Source organism: Globicephala melas, chromosome 10 (genome assembly GCF_963455315.2).
Source record: "Globicephala melas chromosome 10, mGloMel1.2, whole genome shotgun sequence".
In the NCBI taxonomy this organism is placed as follows: Eukaryota; Metazoa; Chordata; class Mammalia; order Artiodactyla; family Delphinidae; genus Globicephala; species Globicephala melas.
The window spans coordinates 58,413,288-58,429,633 of record NC_083323.1 but is presented as its reverse complement, the minus strand read 5'-3'; the positions used below and the strand labels follow the sequence as shown (position 1 = coordinate 58,429,633).

General features: G+C 50.0%; 2 protein-coding genes and 1 long non-coding RNA gene across 8 annotated transcripts in view; 2 read left to right on the top strand and 1 right to left on the bottom strand.

Moving 5' to 3' along the window:
* The window catches only part of ESYT1 (extended synaptotagmin 1), a 14,493-nt gene extending 8,177 nt beyond the window's left edge, over positions 1-6,316 (top strand). The window contains exons 17-31 of the mRNA XM_030866646.3: positions 162-317; positions 447-623; positions 779-861; positions 971-1,019; positions 1,127-1,216; positions 1,349-1,444; positions 1,718-1,789; positions 1,882-1,968; positions 3,930-4,070; positions 4,180-4,322; positions 4,429-4,527; positions 4,611-4,742; positions 4,820-4,925; positions 5,164-5,213; positions 5,409-6,316. Of these exons, the coding sequence (XP_030722506.1) occupies positions 162-317; positions 447-623; positions 779-861; positions 971-1,019; positions 1,127-1,216; positions 1,349-1,444; positions 1,718-1,789; positions 1,882-1,968; positions 3,930-4,070; positions 4,180-4,322; positions 4,429-4,527; positions 4,611-4,742; positions 4,820-4,925; positions 5,164-5,213; positions 5,409-5,448 (1,521 nt within the window). The 3' untranslated portion in view covers positions 5,449-6,316. The remainder of the gene's footprint in view (positions 1-161; positions 318-446; positions 624-778; positions 862-970; positions 1,020-1,126; positions 1,217-1,348; positions 1,445-1,717; positions 1,790-1,881; positions 1,969-3,929; positions 4,071-4,179; positions 4,323-4,428; positions 4,528-4,610; positions 4,743-4,819; positions 4,926-5,163; positions 5,214-5,408) is intronic.
* The window catches only part of LOC132598005 (uncharacterized), a 14,854-nt gene extending 2,737 nt beyond the window's left edge, over positions 1-12,117 (bottom strand). Inside the window, exons 1-2 of one of the 3 annotated variants that reach the window (XR_009565614.2) lie at positions 12,026-12,076; positions 6,717-7,134 (exon numbers count right to left, since the gene is read on the bottom strand). This is a non-coding gene — a long non-coding RNA (uncharacterized lncRNA). Of the gene's footprint in view, positions 1-6,716; positions 8,882-12,025 lie in introns of those variants that run through there. The other 2 variants (XR_011377780.1, XR_009565613.2) reach the window with 2 other exon arrangements.
* Positions 12,105-16,305, top strand: MYL6B (myosin light chain 6B). Of its 4 annotated transcripts, none has more exons than XM_070046494.1 (8): positions 12,248-12,262; positions 12,737-12,815; positions 13,528-13,762; positions 14,477-14,504; positions 14,717-14,860; positions 15,090-15,263; positions 15,793-15,870; positions 16,200-16,305. In XM_070046494.1, the coding sequence occupies exons 2-8, from the start codon at positions 12,793-12,795 to the stop codon at positions 16,283-16,285; spliced, it is 768 nt and encodes a 255-aa protein (XP_069902595.1). In that variant the 5' UTR covers positions 12,248-12,262; positions 12,737-12,792; the 3' UTR covers positions 16,286-16,305. The 4 variants fall into 4 exon arrangements, with proteins under 4 accessions (XP_069902596.1, XP_069902597.1, XP_069902595.1 ...); XM_030866668.3 differs by lacking the exon at positions 12,248-12,262 and adding an exon at positions 16,025-16,062; XM_070046495.1 differs by lacking the exon at positions 12,737-12,815 and having other exon boundaries at positions 12,105-12,262.
* Positions 16,306-16,346: the final 41 nt, after the last annotated feature.

Sequence of the window (16,346 nt, the reverse complement as noted above, 5' to 3'; positions counted from 1 at the left end):
GAGTGTGGAGTGAACCCCCCAGAGATAAGCACAGCCAAGGCAGGGACCTAGTTTCCCTGTCAGAGCCCCTGCTCTGCCCCGCCCCCCCCAGCCCCCACATACCTTGCCTGCTGGTGGCTAAATGCACTGCTTTGATTTGACAATCACACTACCCTTCCCAGCTCTTGTACTTGGATTCATCAGAAGTGCGCTTCCCTGCTGTGCCTAGTACTCCTGGAGCTTGGGACCTGGACGACGAGAGCCCCCAGACAGGCAGCAGTGTGGATGCCCCACCTCGACCCAGTCACACTACTCCTGACAGTAACTTTGGGACGGAGGTAAGTCTATATCTGGAAAGTACTGGAGTCTGTTTGCCCACCCTACGTGCGCAAAGCCTGTTTCAGGGTTGGGTCTGACAGTATTCTCTCTTTGACCGCCACCTGGTGCCCCATCTGTCCCTTTTACAGAATGTGCTTCGGATTCATGTATTAGAGGCCCAGGACCTGATTGCCAAAGACCGTTTCTTGGGGGGATTAGTGAAGGGGAAGTCAGACCCCTATGTCAAACTAAAGCTGGGAGGACGAAGCTTCCGGAGCCGTGTTGTTCGGGAAGATCTCAATCCCCGTTGGAACGAGGTCTTTGAGGTCAGAATTGAGGGCTAAGACTCTTCCCAGTCTTGCCCCATTCCTCCCCCAGCTCTGAGAGTGGTCTAAAAAACTTCTGGGGTTCAGTTGACTGGGGGAGGTGTCCAGTCATTCTGAGAAGAAAACGAAAGGATCCCACTATTTTCTCCCACTAGGTGATCGTCACATCAATTCCAGGCCAAGAGCTAGAGGTTGAAGTTTTTGACAAGGACCTGGACAAGGATGACTTTCTGGGCAGGTGAGGCGGTCGGGGGGCGTCCAGCGGGGAAGATGGGCTGGGCCTCTGTAGACCTTGGAGACAAAAGACTTGGCTCTTGACCATAGACCTTAATCTTTCTCCTCTACAGGTGTAAAGTGAGTCTCACCACAGTCCTAAACAATGGCTTCCTCGATGAGGTGAGCATGGAATTAGAATCAGCAGTCTGTCCTGATCTTGACGCATGGTTCATTCTCATAGTTCCTGTCCCCACGCCCCCAAGTCTTAACCCTGCCCACTTCCACAGTGGCTGACCCTGGAGGATGTCCCATCTGGCCGCCTACACTTGTGTCTGGAGCGTCTGACCCCCCGTCCCACTGCTGCTGAGTTAGAGGAGGTAAGGAAAGATGCTGGAGGAAGGAAGGGACCCAAGATGGGTCAAGGTAAACTCTTCTATGAGCTTTTAAGGCATATGCCAGGCCCCAGAGTGTCAGTTACCACTCCCCAGCTCCCATGTGTCCTTCCCCAGGTGCTGCAGGTGAACAGTTTGATCCAGACTCAGAAGAGTGCAGAACTGGCGGCGGCCCTGCTCTCCGTCTACCTGGAGCGGGCTGAGGACCTGCCGGTGAGATATGCTCCCCACGCCCCATAGCTCCCTGGCCCTTCTTCTACATCCCTCAGGTTTGGATGCTCCTAGTGTATTTGGAATAGTAAATTCCAAATTCCTCTCTCCCAGGGTGGTGCTGGGGTGGGAAGAATTTTCTGTTCGAGGCCAGGAGGGTGAGGGCTGTCAAGTGGAGACATGGGGACATGGGCCACTGGCTGTGGATGTAATTTGTGAGGGGAGGGGGGAATCTGCCTAACTGGTCCAAATTTAAGAATAACATTCTCTTTCCAGCTCCGAAAAGGTACCAAGCCTCCCAGCCCTTATGCTACTATTGCCGTGGGAGATACTTCTCATAAAACTAAGGTATTAGGAAATGCTGCAGGACTAAGAATGGGAGGGATGAGAGGCGTAGAGGAGAAAATGTCAACACTGATCATACCCCTCATCTCCACCAGACTGTTTCCCAAACGTCAGCCCCTGTCTGGGATGAGAGTGCCTCCTTTCTCATCAGGAAACCAAACTCTGAGAGCCTGGAGTTGCAGGTACCGTAAATTCATTCTACAAACATTTTGCAGATTGCTGTCACAGGCCAGGCACTGAACCAGGCACAGGGCATTCAGAGATAAAAGATGTTCTTATCTTTTTGGAGCTCACACTCTTCTTTTAGGAGAAAAATAACCAGAGAATACTTCCTGACTGATAACTGCTGAGGTAAAGGCAGTGTAGGGAAAAAAGGAGGGGTTCTAACTCAGACAAGGGAAAAGGTGAGGTAAGAAAGATAGTAAGAAAGGCGTCCTTAGCTTAAGGGTAAATAGGCCCTGACCAAGAAAAGAAGGACAGGAAAACTCTTAAGGCTGAGAAGGGAATGGAGGAGAAAGAAGGCAAATTATACATTATAGAGGCAGGAAAGAGCAAGATCACAAAAAAATTATGCTAAGAATTTGGATTTTATCCTAAAGGCATAGGGAAACATTTGAAGGAATGAGAGGTAGCATTCAGATTTGCATCTTAGGAAGATGGTGTCGACATCAGGGTAAAAAAATGAACTGAAGGAAGGAAGCACTGGAGGCAGGTAGGTCACTTAAGAGACTGTTAGAGTAATTGAAGCGAGAACTGACAAAGGCCAGATAGTGTTTGGTGGTTATTTTGACATGGAGGGGGAAGAGGAACAAAGAACACCTTAGGTGTTAACTCCTGGGGTTTTAGTGTGGATGGACAGATAAAGGTGCCATTGCCAACACGGGGAATGCACCGAGCAGGAGTTTTTGAAATTGAGATGTCTGAGGGCTGTCCAAGGGGAGACAGCCATCTGGAAGGTAGATCTGTGGCCCACTGTGGTGTTCCTCCCTCTCCCTCTTGTTTGAGCATCATGAGCAAGCAACAGGTAGCAGCTGCAGTCACAAGCGTGAGTGAGATCTCTCAGGGCGTGTGTAGAGTGAAAAGAAGACAAAGGTTGGACATGCTGGGCGCTGCAACAGAAGGGCAGATGGAGGAAGAAGAGCACTGAAGTGTGGCCAGGGTGGTGGGACGCTCCCCAGGAGAGAGTGGGTTCCAGAAGCCAAAAGAAGAGTGTTTCAAAAGACAGGAAGTGGTCAAATGTTACTGAGAGGTAAAATTAGGTGACTGAAAACTATTCACTGACTTTTAAAACTAGGAGGTCACTGATGACTGGAGCAACTTCAGTGGCTGGAATGGAGTAGAAGCTAGATTTCAGTGGGTCGAAGGGTGACCAAAAAGTGAAGAGGTATGGGAGGTGGGGAGAGGATGGGGGAAGGTAATATAGGAGTGCTGACTTTCTCTATATGGAGTAAGTCAAATACCTTCCAAAGTTGATAGAACAGTAAGTAGAGAATTACATGAATAGAAACCAACAGAATGTCAAATAATGCGACTATTAACAACACTGGCAGAGGTAGAGAAGAGATGTAAATAAGCTCAATTTGTCATCTTGAATAGCAGGGAATCAGTAGATATTAAAGTTGGCAAATTCTGAAATAGAGGTATAAACATATTAGTTAGAATTACGCCAGAACAAAGAAAATAGGAAGGGCTCATTACATTTGGAGTATGGACATGAGGACAGGATGGGCAGGAAACAATTTTATTCTATTTTTACTATTCTTTTTTCTACCCTATGCAGGTATTACTGGGATAATTTGTGAAAGCTTAGGAAGTAAAGATAGTACAGTCTACTCTGGTTAAAAAAGAAAGGGAAGCAGGGAAGTGGGACCAGCAGCAACTATTACCACAGCTCCCCTGCCCTTCACGAAGGGGAGTCTCTCCAAAACCACTCAAGTGTCCAAGCATTTGGACCTGGAATGCCAGGATTAAATCACTTCTCTCTCTCTCTTTTTTGCCTCTGGCCTCGCTCTGCGGCTTGCGGGTTCCCCTACGAGGGATCAAACCCGGGCCCTGGCGGTGAAAGCGCCAAGTCCTAACCACTGGATCGCCAGGGACCTACCCAAATCACTTCTCTCTTGACGGCAGTCCTGTTGCTCCACAGGTTCAGGGTGAGGGGACTGGCGCATTGGGCTCGTTATCCCTGCCCCTCTCTGAGCTCCTCGTGGCTGACCGGCTCTGCTTGGACCACTGGTTTACGCTCAGCAATGGTCCAGGGCAGGTGCTACTGAGAGCACAGCTCAGGGTGAGTGCCAGGAGACAGTGGGCAAGGGGAGGGAGGGCGGGAGCAGAGGGTCGTGTCCTTCTAGCCCGGGAGCGGAAGGACTCTGCGTGCTGCTTTCTTGTTTACCTAGATCCTGGTGTCCCAGCACTCAGGGGTGGAAGCTTACAGCCACAGCTCCTCATCTCTAAGCGAAGAACCGGAGCTCTGGGGAGGACTCCCTCACATCACTTCCTCAGCCCCAGAGCTCCGGCAGCGCCTAACACACAGTGACAGGTAAAGCGCTGGGTCGGAAAGATGGGACTCAGTCAAGGATACAAAGGATAAGCTACAGACTCCCGAGGCACTACCTCCTCCCAACGCTATCTCCATCTCTCCACAGTCCCCTTGAGGCTCCAGCCGGGCCTCTAGGCCAGGTGAAACTCACTGTTTGGTACTACAGTGAAGAACGAAAGCTGATCAGCATCGTTCACAGCTGCCGGTGAGACTCCATCCCTCACATCCTCCAGGTTCTCCCCGTCCCTCCCCTCAGGTTGCCTCATCACCTCCTTCCTCCTGTCACAGGGCCCTTCGACAAAATGGACGGGATCCCCCCGACCCCTACGTGTCACTGTTGCTACTGCCAGACAAGAACCGGGGTACCAAGAGGAAGAGCTCACAGAAGAAGAGGACCCTAAATCCTGAATTCGATGAACGGTCAGTCAGTGAGCATTCAAGTGAAGAGATGGCAGGCTCGGGAAGGGCCCCTTCCCCTAACCCCAGTCCCTCCTCAGGTTTGAGTGGGAATTGCCCCTGGATGAGGCCCTTCGGCGAAAGCTGGATGTCTCTGTGAAGTCTAGTTCCTCCTTCATGTCAAGAGAGCGTGAGCTGCTGGGGAAGGTAAGAAGAGGGCAAAGGTGGACCAGGCAAAGGTGAGAGTTAGAAGTTGCTGGTGGAAAGGCTTGTAGTCCCTATTAGGGAGTAAGCACCCTGGTGACATTACTTTACAGATGTACTTTATAGTACTTTACTACCCAATTACCTCTGCACTGGTTTGGGACCAGAAGTGTGTCAAGGTAGGATGTGGTCTTTGGAAACATCAAAAGTAACATCTCACCCCTACTATCCCCCAACACAGGTGCAGTTGGACCTCACTGAGATAGACCTTTCCCAGGGTGCAGCCCAGTGGTGAGTGTCTGATGAGCTGGGGATGGGCTTGGATGCTTAAGTAGGAAAAATCCCAATCATAGGAGGGAAAAAGGATGTAACCCAAGCTGAGAACCACTGATCCTCGGAAGTATAAGAGCCCTCAGATCTTGTCTCATTTGTAAGAGGACACAGAAGTCATCTTTCTACCTGAGCCCTCTCTGCTTGTTCCCACAGGTATGACCTCATGGATGACAAGGACAAGGGCAGCTCCTAGGAGCCGGAGATTACCAGCCTGACTGCTCTGTCTCCTTGCCTCGCCTCTCGCTGCATCACCGCCTCAATGTGATGAGCCTAAAGGTTGGGGCCCGGGGGCAGAGCCTGCACCCCTCAGCCCTCTCACCTCCCAGGCCCATGCTAGGGCCTTTGCGTGACCAAAGAGGAGGACCGTATGTTACCCTTTACTGCACGGCCTTCATCCTTCTGGGCTCCTGGGGCAGGGACGTGAGCTGGCTATCTCCTGCTCTGCCTGCACATTCTCCTTTCCGCCCAGCTCCTCAGGGCCTTCTGTGTCTGTGCCTGGCCACTGGCAGTGGCATTAGCTCATGCCAAATACAGCTTTTTGAAAGACCTTTTTTCTCCTTCTTCCCAAACAGCAGTCAGGGAGGGTGGAAAGGCTAACCTCTCCAGCTGAGAGCCTCTTGGACTACTGCATGCAGCAAATGTACAGCCACCCAAACCCCATGTCCAGTTCTATACCCACTTTCCTCAAGCCTGTCCTGAAAATTACACCTGCTGTGTTGACTAGGGCCAGCCAGTCTCTTGAATCACTCTGGGAACAGTAGATTCCATCAACGCCTTCAGGTAGCCAATACCAGTCTTGGTGTGGGGCCTCTAGCTGGTGCTGTACAGGGGGCTTTGGAGGACCCAGGACAGCAGAGCCAATTTTCTGTCCAGGTGCCTAGGCTGTTAACTCACTGACTAGAAATGAATCTCTTAGCTTTGTACCAACTCTGCCAATCCACTGTATCTTACATTAAACGTCATACTCAAATCATCTGTGGCTCTTTTCCTTAAGGGCAGAGAATCCAGCCTACCCATCAGGTGTTTATTCCAAGTGTCAAAAGCCTTTATTCAGTTCACAAATGATGTCTGTTTATATTTTTAACAACTGATTATCAGTTTTTTTTTTGTTTTTTTTTTTTTGCGGTACGCGGGCCTCTCACTGCTGTGGCCTCTCCCGTCGCGGAGCACAGGCTCCGGACGCGCAGGCTCAGCGGCCATGGCTCACGGGCCCAGCCGCTCCGCGGCATGTGGGATCTTCCCGGACTGGGGCACGAACCCGCGTCCCCTGCATCGGCAGGCGGAGTCTCAACCACTGCGCCACCAGGGGAGCCCCCTGATTATCAGTTTATTAAAAAAGTTGATTTAAAACATCTGCCATGGTGACTTCAACCTCGACTCCTGGCTCAGTACTGATGGAAGTAATCTTATTAACAATCGCAGAAGGACTGTGCGTGTCACTGAGTCGCTGTGGATCCTCACCTGAAAAATGATCCCAAGTCCTAGAGCCTTCACCACAGGAATTTTCCTTGTAGTTATTCTCACAGTCTTGGTGGGCATCCGTCCTTTCCCCTTGAGAGTCTTTTCCTTTGCGCCTCTGATCAAGTCAGCACATACCTTCTCCGAAGACATTACGCTGTAGCTGCTTAGAGTAATTCTAAGTCAGTGAATCTCCACCTCTGGTTCTCAGAGTCTCTCTTTAAGAGCCAGGCCGTGGTGCAGCTTCCTGACCAACTTGTTCCTCCGTGAGAGCAAACGGTGGTGAGGTAGGCGCAGGTGGACTGGAGCTCCCTGCAGCTGAGACTGCTTCTTAGAGATTGAGTCAAGTTCATTAGTGGTCAGAACCTACTGTGGATGCAATCACCAAGATTGTTGGTAGCGTTCAGGGTGGTCAAGGGACCTGTGTGAATTAGCTGCTATTGAGTTTCTGGTGCGATTCATTCCCAGTCACAGTGATGAAGTCTGTTACCGATTATTATCCTCTGGGCTTTCCAGGGAAAGGATTCCTAAACCTGGTGAACTTGGAAGCTCTGTGCCACAGCACAGGGTCACACAGTATCAGTGGCATGTTCAGCCACATCCAAAAGGGCTTAAGGCCCCACCCAATGGGCAGCTACATGAGAAATATTTTATACCCATTCAGAGCTGCTCACCCTGAGCTCAGCTCCTTTCGGGACCCTTCCTGGAATGCAAGCTAGAGAGACTGTGCCCTATCCCTTCTAATTACCACGTGAAGGGAGAGTGAGATGGAGGAAGAGTGAACTACTGAAAACTGAGTCACTGGAATAGGAACTTGGAGATTCCATAACTGCCTCAGGGGAGCTTTATCATCTTCTCTGGAATTTAAGATGCTGTCCACTGGGAGGAGAGGAAAGGCTCAAGGGAAAGAACTAAACTCAGCTTCCAAGGAGTTGTCAAAATCCACCTTATTAGCAAAAGCTGAATTTAAACTCTATGCCATTGGGACTTCCCTGTTGGCACAGTGGTTAAGAATCCACCTGCCAATGCAGGAGACACGGGCTCAATCCCTGGTCCAGGTAGATCCCACATGCTGCAGAGCAAGTAAGCCAGTGCGCCACAACTACTGAGCCTGCGCTCTAGAGCCCGTGAGCCACAACCACTGAAGCCCATGTGCCCAGAGCCCGTGCTCCATGACAAGAGAAGCCACTACAATGAGAAGCCCCCGCACCACAACAAAGAGTAGCCCCAGCTCGCCGCACCTATAGAAAGCCCATGCGCAGCAACGAAGACCCAACACAGCCAAATATATATATATAAATAAATAAAAGAAACTTTATTAAAAAAATAAAAATAAACTCTATGCCATCAACTAACTCAGCTCCTAATTTTTTTTCCCAATAACTCCTTGGTACTCACTGCTGGTTCTTCTGCCATCTCTACTTCCTCCCCATAAACTTAAGAGCCTTGGCTGTGAGCAAGAAGTCTCTGTTGCCCTTCCCCAGACCCAAAAACTGAAGGGGTGAAAACCCCCAAAACACAGGGCAGAGGAACTTATATTTCTAAGGTCTCTCGTTTTATTATTCAATACTGGGCATGTAGCCCAAGGCCTGCTGTTCTAGCTGGCTTCAGAGATCTTGCAATGTGTGATTTTAAGAAGCACTCTTTACCTAGTTCATCACTTCCAAGTAATTACAATTCCAGAAAACTAAAGGACATGGCACAAATTCTTCCATCCCAGAAGGGTCCCTACTCTTTCCCAACCTTTTCAAGTTCAGGATACATAAGAGAAGAAGTACTGATCTACGTATTAAATACAAGATGAGACACAATTCAGTACACTGTTGCTCTTACACAAAGATGAAGTAAACTAAGGGTCATTAATCACAGGAATTAAACAAATGCTAATTTGTTATTTCTCAAACAGCTGGTCTTTGACACTGGCACCTCTTCCAGAGAAAGGCAGAGATGATGGCATATGGGTACACTGTCACTGATGTTTACAAATACTGCCCTCTTGGAATGTGGCTTTATTGGCCCAAACAACATGCTGTAGTTAACTGGGTGTGGCAACACATTTGTCTACCCGCCATTTGCCCCTCTTCCCTACCTACAGAACCCCAGAGCATTCTTAGTGGCATGGCAGTGTGCCAGCCCCAAGGGATTAATCACAATCCTCTTTGCTGGATACTCACTTTCCCAGCCTCCACTGCAACTCCGAGTGGCTCTATGATCCAGCTCTGGTCAATAAGATGTAAGAGGAATACACCTGGGGATGGAGCGCCAACAGAAGAGAGCCCTCACTGCTCCCTTCCTTTCTGCTTGGGTCATTAGTGGGAAGATGTGGCGCCTGGAGCTGCAAAGCTTTCTTTAAGGCCTGAGGTCGCTAACACAAGGAAGAAAAGCTAACATGATAACAGAGATACATATTTTATAAATTAGAGTTATATTATAACCTGCTTTTTTCACTTAACACATAAGCATTTTTACACTTCATTAAATATTCCTTGAAAATATAATTTATAATGGTCACAATGTGTACAGTTCCTTAGAATGATTGCCCCATAGTTTAACTGATTCTCTATTGTCAGAAATGAAGGTAGTTCTGCTTTGCTATTCACTGTGGGAACACAAAAGTATACACATCTCAAATGATTTCCTTAGGATAAGTATAATTGGTGGGTCAACTTATGTACTTTAATGACTTTTTTTTTTTTTGGCCACGCCACGTGGCTTGTGGGATCTTAGTTCCCCAACCAGGGACTGAACCCAGGCCCTCAGCACTGAAAGTGCAGAGTCCTAACCACTGGACCACCAGGGAATTCCCTAACGACTTTTATTTTTTTTAATTTTTATTTTTTTTTATTTTTGGCTGCATTGGGTCTTTGTTGCTGCGCGCGGGCTTTCTCTAGTTGCGTCAAGCAGGGGCTACTCTTAGTTGCACTGGGCAGGCTTCTCATTGCAGTGGCTTCCCTTGTTGCGGAGCACAGGCTCTAGGTGTGTGGGCTTCAGCAGTTGTGGCATGCGGGCTCAGCAGTTGTGGCTCGTGGGCTCTAGACCGCAGGCTCAGTAGTTGTGGCACACAGAAGTCCCCTAACGATTTTTAGTACAGTCTTCCAAACTACATTCTAAGGAAATTATATGAATTCTCTACTCCCACCAGCATTACACAAAAATGTTTTCCTATATTCTCTTTTGGATATTACAATTTTAAAAATCTTTGCCAAATGATGGGCAAAATTTTGCCTACTTTTACAGATTTTTCCTGTCTCTTCCCTCACTATCAGATTACCAATTGTCATTTCTGGGTGAAATTAGTAAGCTTTCTCTCCAGTAGCAGTCCCCCTACCTGTCAATTTTCTAATCTTCGGCAGGAATTCAGAAAACATTTGTGGAGCATTGCACTAGAAAGGTACTACTGAAATGTAAAGGTAAGACTGCCCTAAAGAACTAAAAACCAATCTGACACACAACACAAAGGCAACAAAAGCAAAAATAAACAAGTGGGACTACATCAAACTAAAAAATTTCTGTATAGCAAAAGAAACAACCTACTGAATGGGAGAAAATATTTGCAAATCACTTATCTGATAAGAGACTGATATCCAAAATATATAAAGAACTCAAACAACTCAAAAGCAAAAAACCACAAATAACCTGTTTAAAAAAATGGACATAAGATCTGAATAGACATTTTTCCAAAGAAGACATACAGATGGCCAATAGGTACATGAAAAGGTGCTCAACATCACTAATCATCGGGGAAATGCAAATCAAAACCACAATGAGGTATCACCTCATACCTGTTAGAATGACTATTATCAAAAAGACAGGACTTCCCTGGTGGTGCAGTGGTTAAGAATCCGCCTGCCAATGCAGGGGACATGGGTTGGAGCCCTGGTCCGGGAAGATCCCACATGCCGCAGAGCAACTAAGCCTGTGCGCCACAACTACTGAACCTGCGTGCCACAACTACTGAAGCCCACGAGCCTAGAGCCCATGCTCCACAAGGAGAAGCCACCACAATTAGAAGCCTGCACACCGCCAGGAAGAGTAACCCCTGCTCGCTGCAACTAGAGAAAGCCCGCATGCAGTAACAAAGACCCAACGCAGCCAAAAAAAACAAAAACAAAAAACAAACAACGATGCCACAACTAAGAGGTGGTGCAGCCAAAATAAACAAATAAATATATTTTTTACAAAGCTAGAAGTCATGATGCCATAACTACTTCTACTTGGCAAACTGCCAAAAGGCAGCCATAAAGGAAAGGAGGAGTAAAAAGATCAGATAAAACACATCTTCGAAATCAACTTCTGTGTAAGTGATGAAAGACACTAAAAGGCATCTGTTATGCCCTCACCCAGTCTTGTAACCAACCATATTATACAACCCATTTCTGTTCTTCCAAGCTTTCCCCAACCAGCATACATCACTTCTGCACTGCCCATAAAGTTAACTTATGCCTCACCTTTCTGACCTCCCGAGGGTTTTCTACTCTGACCCACTGCCTGCAGGCCCATGCAAGCCCCAATGTCCAGCAAGGTATGCCGCCAGGGCATTTACTGATTCAGCAAGTGAAGTTGGGCCTGCCTGGGCTGGTTCCCTCCCGACACAGATGAGACCTTTGATGAACATCTGGGGGATGTACAACAGAGGGAATATCACCAATATTTATAATAACTATAAATGGAGTATAACCTTTAAAAATTGTGAATCACTGTTGTACACCTGAAACTTCTGTAATATTGTACAACTATACCTCAATTAAAAAAAAAAAAAACAGATCTAAAAAACAAACAATCTCCGGAAAAGAGATGTCCAATGCTGGGAAGAGATGTCTTAGTCACGGGCTGGAGAACCCAGTCCTCCACTCCAAGGAGACCTGTGAGGAACCGACAAGGTGGCTGGCGCATACGCGGCGCAGAATGGAGAAATCTCAACTTAGAGACTGGGGCAGGTGACCCGGCTCAATTCCAAAATTTAACACTTACTTCAACTACCAGTTCATATCAAAAACTGTTCCAAGTCACTGTTCCAAGTCACTGTTCCAAGTCACACGGCTACTCAACAGCTTCTGTTCTCTTTCTACCAAACCGCAAGAGGAAGCTAGAGACCGCACCACTCTGCCCCGGGCAGTAAACGCTTCCTACTATTTGACCTCCATCCGGCCGGCTGCCACTGCAGCCTTTCCCCACGTTCTGCGTTCTCACCAGTGGATTCAGGAAAATATCCCCGCCCACACTAAACGCGTAACGCAGGCCTGAGCAAGGGAGATATCCTGAGGGACCGCGCGCGGTTTTAGGGTCAGGGAAGAGGATTGTAAAGTGCTCACTGCCTTTCGGTTCCGGGACAAGAATCACTTCCCAACGACCGTGAGTCACCAACCGCCGCCGCGGGCCGGAAGTCACTGAGCCGGCGTCCGCCCTGCTATGTAGGGCGGCGTTTCCCGTGAGCCCGCGGGCGCGCGAGGACTACGACTCCCGGCATGCTCAGAGGCCACGGGAATTAACCCTTCAGGGCCCGCGGATGCCCTGCGCCCCGCCTCCGCCCCTTACCTGGACCCCGCAGGGTGAGTTTTGGGGCGCTGGGGAGGGACTCTTTCCTTTATTTAAGGCTTAGGGGTGTGTGTGATGTACTCCCGGCTGGAGGAATGATTCTGACTTTCCTAAAATGAGACAATTTGCAGTAATGACATTCAAATTCTTTATTTGCGAGTGGGAGACCCAGCATCAACTCTCTGAATCCCAGGGCCTAAGAGGTATCACTACTATCTTCCTCAGAATGCTATCTAAATCGTCTCCTTCTTTACCCCCAGAACAAAAGTAACCAGCAACCCATCCCCTCTTCCGTACTCCCCCCATCGACTTTCACCCTTCCCCAGCGCCCCCAGCAAGGTTTGTAACCTGGCTACTGAGTCAGGGTTTTATTATCCCTCCGGTTGGGTGTGAGTACTCATGGAGCCCAGGGGACCTCTCGCATCGTTTTGGATTAGAGATTTTAGAAATTAGGCCCTTTGCCTCTCAGAGCCTGCCCTTCCCCCCAGGTGCCACCACGGAGTCCCTGCAGGTTCAGCAGGCACCCTACCTTTGTCTGACTTGAATGACCATAAGCTTGTGGACAAGGTTCGTTCCTTGATCCTTGCCTTCATCCCCACCTCTAAAACAACACTGGACACAGGGTACAATGCGGGGGGTGGGGGTCACACTCTTCTGTTGCTATTCTTTCTCTATATTGTGCAAAGTTCCAGTTCTGGGCTGGGAGGTAGGGGGTTAGGGACTTGAGGTATTAAGGATTATTAGGCTGTGGGGCCAACTACCCTGCTCCTCATCCATGGTAAGAGGGAAATGGAAGGGCTGGTTGTTTCCTTCTCCTTTCGCTACTCCCAGATTCCACTTGAACAATCCCAGTTCACAAGGCCCCCATCCCTGCCTCAGCCTTCAGGAGTCTAAAGCTGCTAGGAAAAAGGGCTATTCTGAGTCAGGCGGTTGGGGGCCTGAAATGCCTGGATGCCCTTCTTTGCCTCACCCCTATTTCAGTGTTTGTCACTGGCAAGCATCCTATCCTCACCCTGGAGGTTACCTCCCCCATTCGGGGCAGTCTCTGGCCTCCTCCTCCCCCCCCTCCCCCCCAAAGCGGCCATTGTTCTGGTCAGCATTTGGGGCGGGGTGGACAGAAGGGAGAAGACCTTGGGGCAGGAGTCCTGAACTGTAGGAGGCCAGGGGAGTGAGGGCAGGCCGTCATATCTCTCCTCTATCTCACCCTCCCCACAGCCAACTGGCTCCCTGCCCCTGCCCCCGCCCCTTGACATCCCAGACTCCCTGGCTATTTAAACAGAGATGGGTGCCCCCATCAGCACACTGTCCTTTGGCCACCGGACATCATGCCTCCCAAGAAGGATGTTCCCGTGAAGAAACCAGCAGGACCCTCTATCCCCAAGCCTGCTGCCAAGCCAGCAGCAGGGGCCCCTCCAGCCAAGACCAAGGCTGAGCCAGTGCCAGCACCAGTGCCAGCTGTCCTTCCAACCCCTGGGAAAACCCAGGAGCCCCCCATCGATCTCTCCAAAGTGGTGGTGAGTCCCTGGAAAATGAGAAAAGAGTTTGGAGGGGGTGGTACAAGGGTGGGATACAGCCTAGGGGACTAGGGGTATCTAGAAGGTAGGGAATCGGTAAGCACTGGATAACAGTGGCGCTTTCTCTTAGTACCCCATTTGGAAGCATCCAGGCTTATGACTCTGCTGTTGTCTTTGTTGTCACGTGTGTGTATGTACACACCCACACCCCCCCACCTTCTCACCGACCCTCCTGCTGGAGGCAGGGCCTGTAAGATGGGGAACATCTGGGTTCTGAGGACAGTTTCAAGGTGAAGGGAGGGAGCTGCTGCCTGTGCCTGGCTGACTATTCAACACTAAAGGCCACAGCTCTGAACCCCAGGAGGAAAGGCTGAAGAGGACAGACTTGTTAGACAATCACAGCTGGGGGCCAGGGGTAAATTTAGCTTTTGTTCAGCCCCCAGTTATGTGAGGGATGCAGGGCTCAGGGCAGTAGAGGGAGGGGAACAGGTGGCATGGGATTAACCCCGTTCCCTGGAAACCCTCCCCCCAATAATTCCTCCTCTTGGGATTCTCCCAAGGTCTGGAGCTGGGAATGGGACTGAGGTGGCTGGGCTCCCAGCCTGGTCCCTTTGGCCCCCTCCCCAGAAGTGGCTGCCAGTTGGTCGGGAGGAGTGTTGGAGAGGAATTGAATGAGCCCTGTCATCTCTCCTCACCTGCTCTTTTCTTCCACAGATCGAGTTTAACAAGGACCAGCTGGAGGGTGAGGCGAAGCCCCTGAGCCCACTGTCCATCCCAAGTCCCTCTTCAGATCCTCCTTCTATTCCCCTAACTCCATTCCTGACCTTGAAAACTCCCACACTAGTACTCTTTGTGTTCCCCGTTCTGCTCAGCTCAAGCACATAGTTTCTGAATCTCCTTTCTCCTGGTGGTGATGGGACCCCTTGTCAACACTGACCCCTCCTTATACTTCAGAGTTCAAGGAGGCCTTCGAGCTGTTTGACCGAGTAGGGGATGGAAAGATCCAGTACAGCCAGTGTGGGGATGTGATGAGGGCCCTGGGCCAGAACCCTACCAACGCCGAGGTGCTCAAGGTCCTGGGGAACCCCAAGAGTGATGGTAAGGGGACCTCTGGGACGATGCGGGTTTTCAGTTTGGTGGTGGAACCGAGGAATGTTGGTAAGGTGACAAAAAATGCTGAGGTGGGTCCCAGGACTTTAGAAACTGTCAGACGCAGGGGCAGAAAAGCATCGTGAATGTTGAAGGGATAAAACCCTTCATGGTGGGTATGGGAGCTGGGTCCTGGGTGACACTACAGTGACCTCTCCTTCACTTCTCTGATCTCCAGAGCTGAAGTCCCGGCGTGTGGACTTTGAGACTTTCCTGCCCATGCTCCAGGCAGTGGCCAAGAGCCGGGACCAAGGCACATACCAGGACTACCTGGAGGGGCTTCGGGTGTTTGACAAAGAGGCGAATGGCAAAGTCATGGGAGCAGAGCTCAGACATGTCCTCACCACCCTGGGTGAGGCAGGCACCAGAACTCCTGTGGGGCTGAGAGAAGGGGGTGAACTAAGGAGAAGCTTGGCTAAGTAGGCAGAGCCAGGGAGGGATTACTTTCCTGCAGATCATGGGCAGGAGACTGAGAAGGTCAGAGCCTTGGGGACAGTCTGAAGGTCTTACTCCTGTGGAGGCTAAAGTGTGTGGGCTGCAGATGCCTCCCAAAGGGCAGAGGAAAGGGGATGAGGTGGGAGATTTGAGTTTCGGTTTTGGAAGAGATGGTCGTACTCTATGATATGGTATGTCTCTTAATCCTCTGGAATTCAGTTTCCTTATCTGTCAAAACTTTCACCGGGTGTAACTGAGGTGAAACGGAAAGCAAGATTCAGGGACACGTTCAAGGCATGCTCATTACAGGGAGAGGATTCTCTTGGGGGACTGTTGCTGTGGGCAAGTCTCCAGGGTGGAAGAAGAGGAGGTACCACTCAGAAGAAAGAGGCCTAGGTTGATGAGGGAGGGAAGGCAGGGGCTAAAACGCCGTGTCTGGGGCTCAGGAGAGAAGATGACTGAAGAGGAGGTGGAGGCAGTTCTGGCAGGACATGAGGACAGCAACGGCTGCATCAACTATGAAGGTGAGGGGCCAGAGGAGCAGAAGGGACAGGGGAAGCGGGGAGGCAGGAAGTTCGAGGTATGTGGGTGAGGCATCCTGGGACCCATATTATCTAAAGTCAGGTGGATTATCATCAGGCCAGCTTCTGCAGCCCCTCTTGCCTCCTCTCTCTGCAGCCTTCCTGAAGCACATCCTAAGCGTCTGAGCTCCACAGGTAGGGCCCTCCCACTTCGCCTTGAGAGGCAAGCCTCCTTCCCTTCCCTCAGCCAGGGTGCAAAAGCAGGGAAGTACGTCTGCATGTCCTGCTGCGCGAGAGCTCCAGGATTTGGCAACTTTCATCTTTTTCCACAGGTGCAGTGGGGTCGGATACTTCCCCCCTCCCGCCCCCGCAGGCGAAAGCAAGTTCCTGCCACCAGGAGGCTATTGTTTCAAAATAAAGAGACGGTTCCTCCCTTGGTCTCCGACTCTTGCTTTCTTTATAGGTGGGGGAGGGAAGGA

Coding starts and splice junctions, on each gene's coding strand:
- MYL6B (XM_070046494.1), top strand. CDS start 12,793: ATGACCATAAGCTTGTGGACAAG. Junction 12,816..13,527: donor ACCATAAGCTTGTGGACAAG/GTTCGTTCCTTG, acceptor CTATTTAAACAG/AGATGGGTGCCCCCATCAGC. Junction 13,763..14,476: donor TCGATCTCTCCAAAGTGGTG/GTGAGTCCCTGG, acceptor TTTCTTCCACAG/ATCGAGTTTAACAAGGACCA.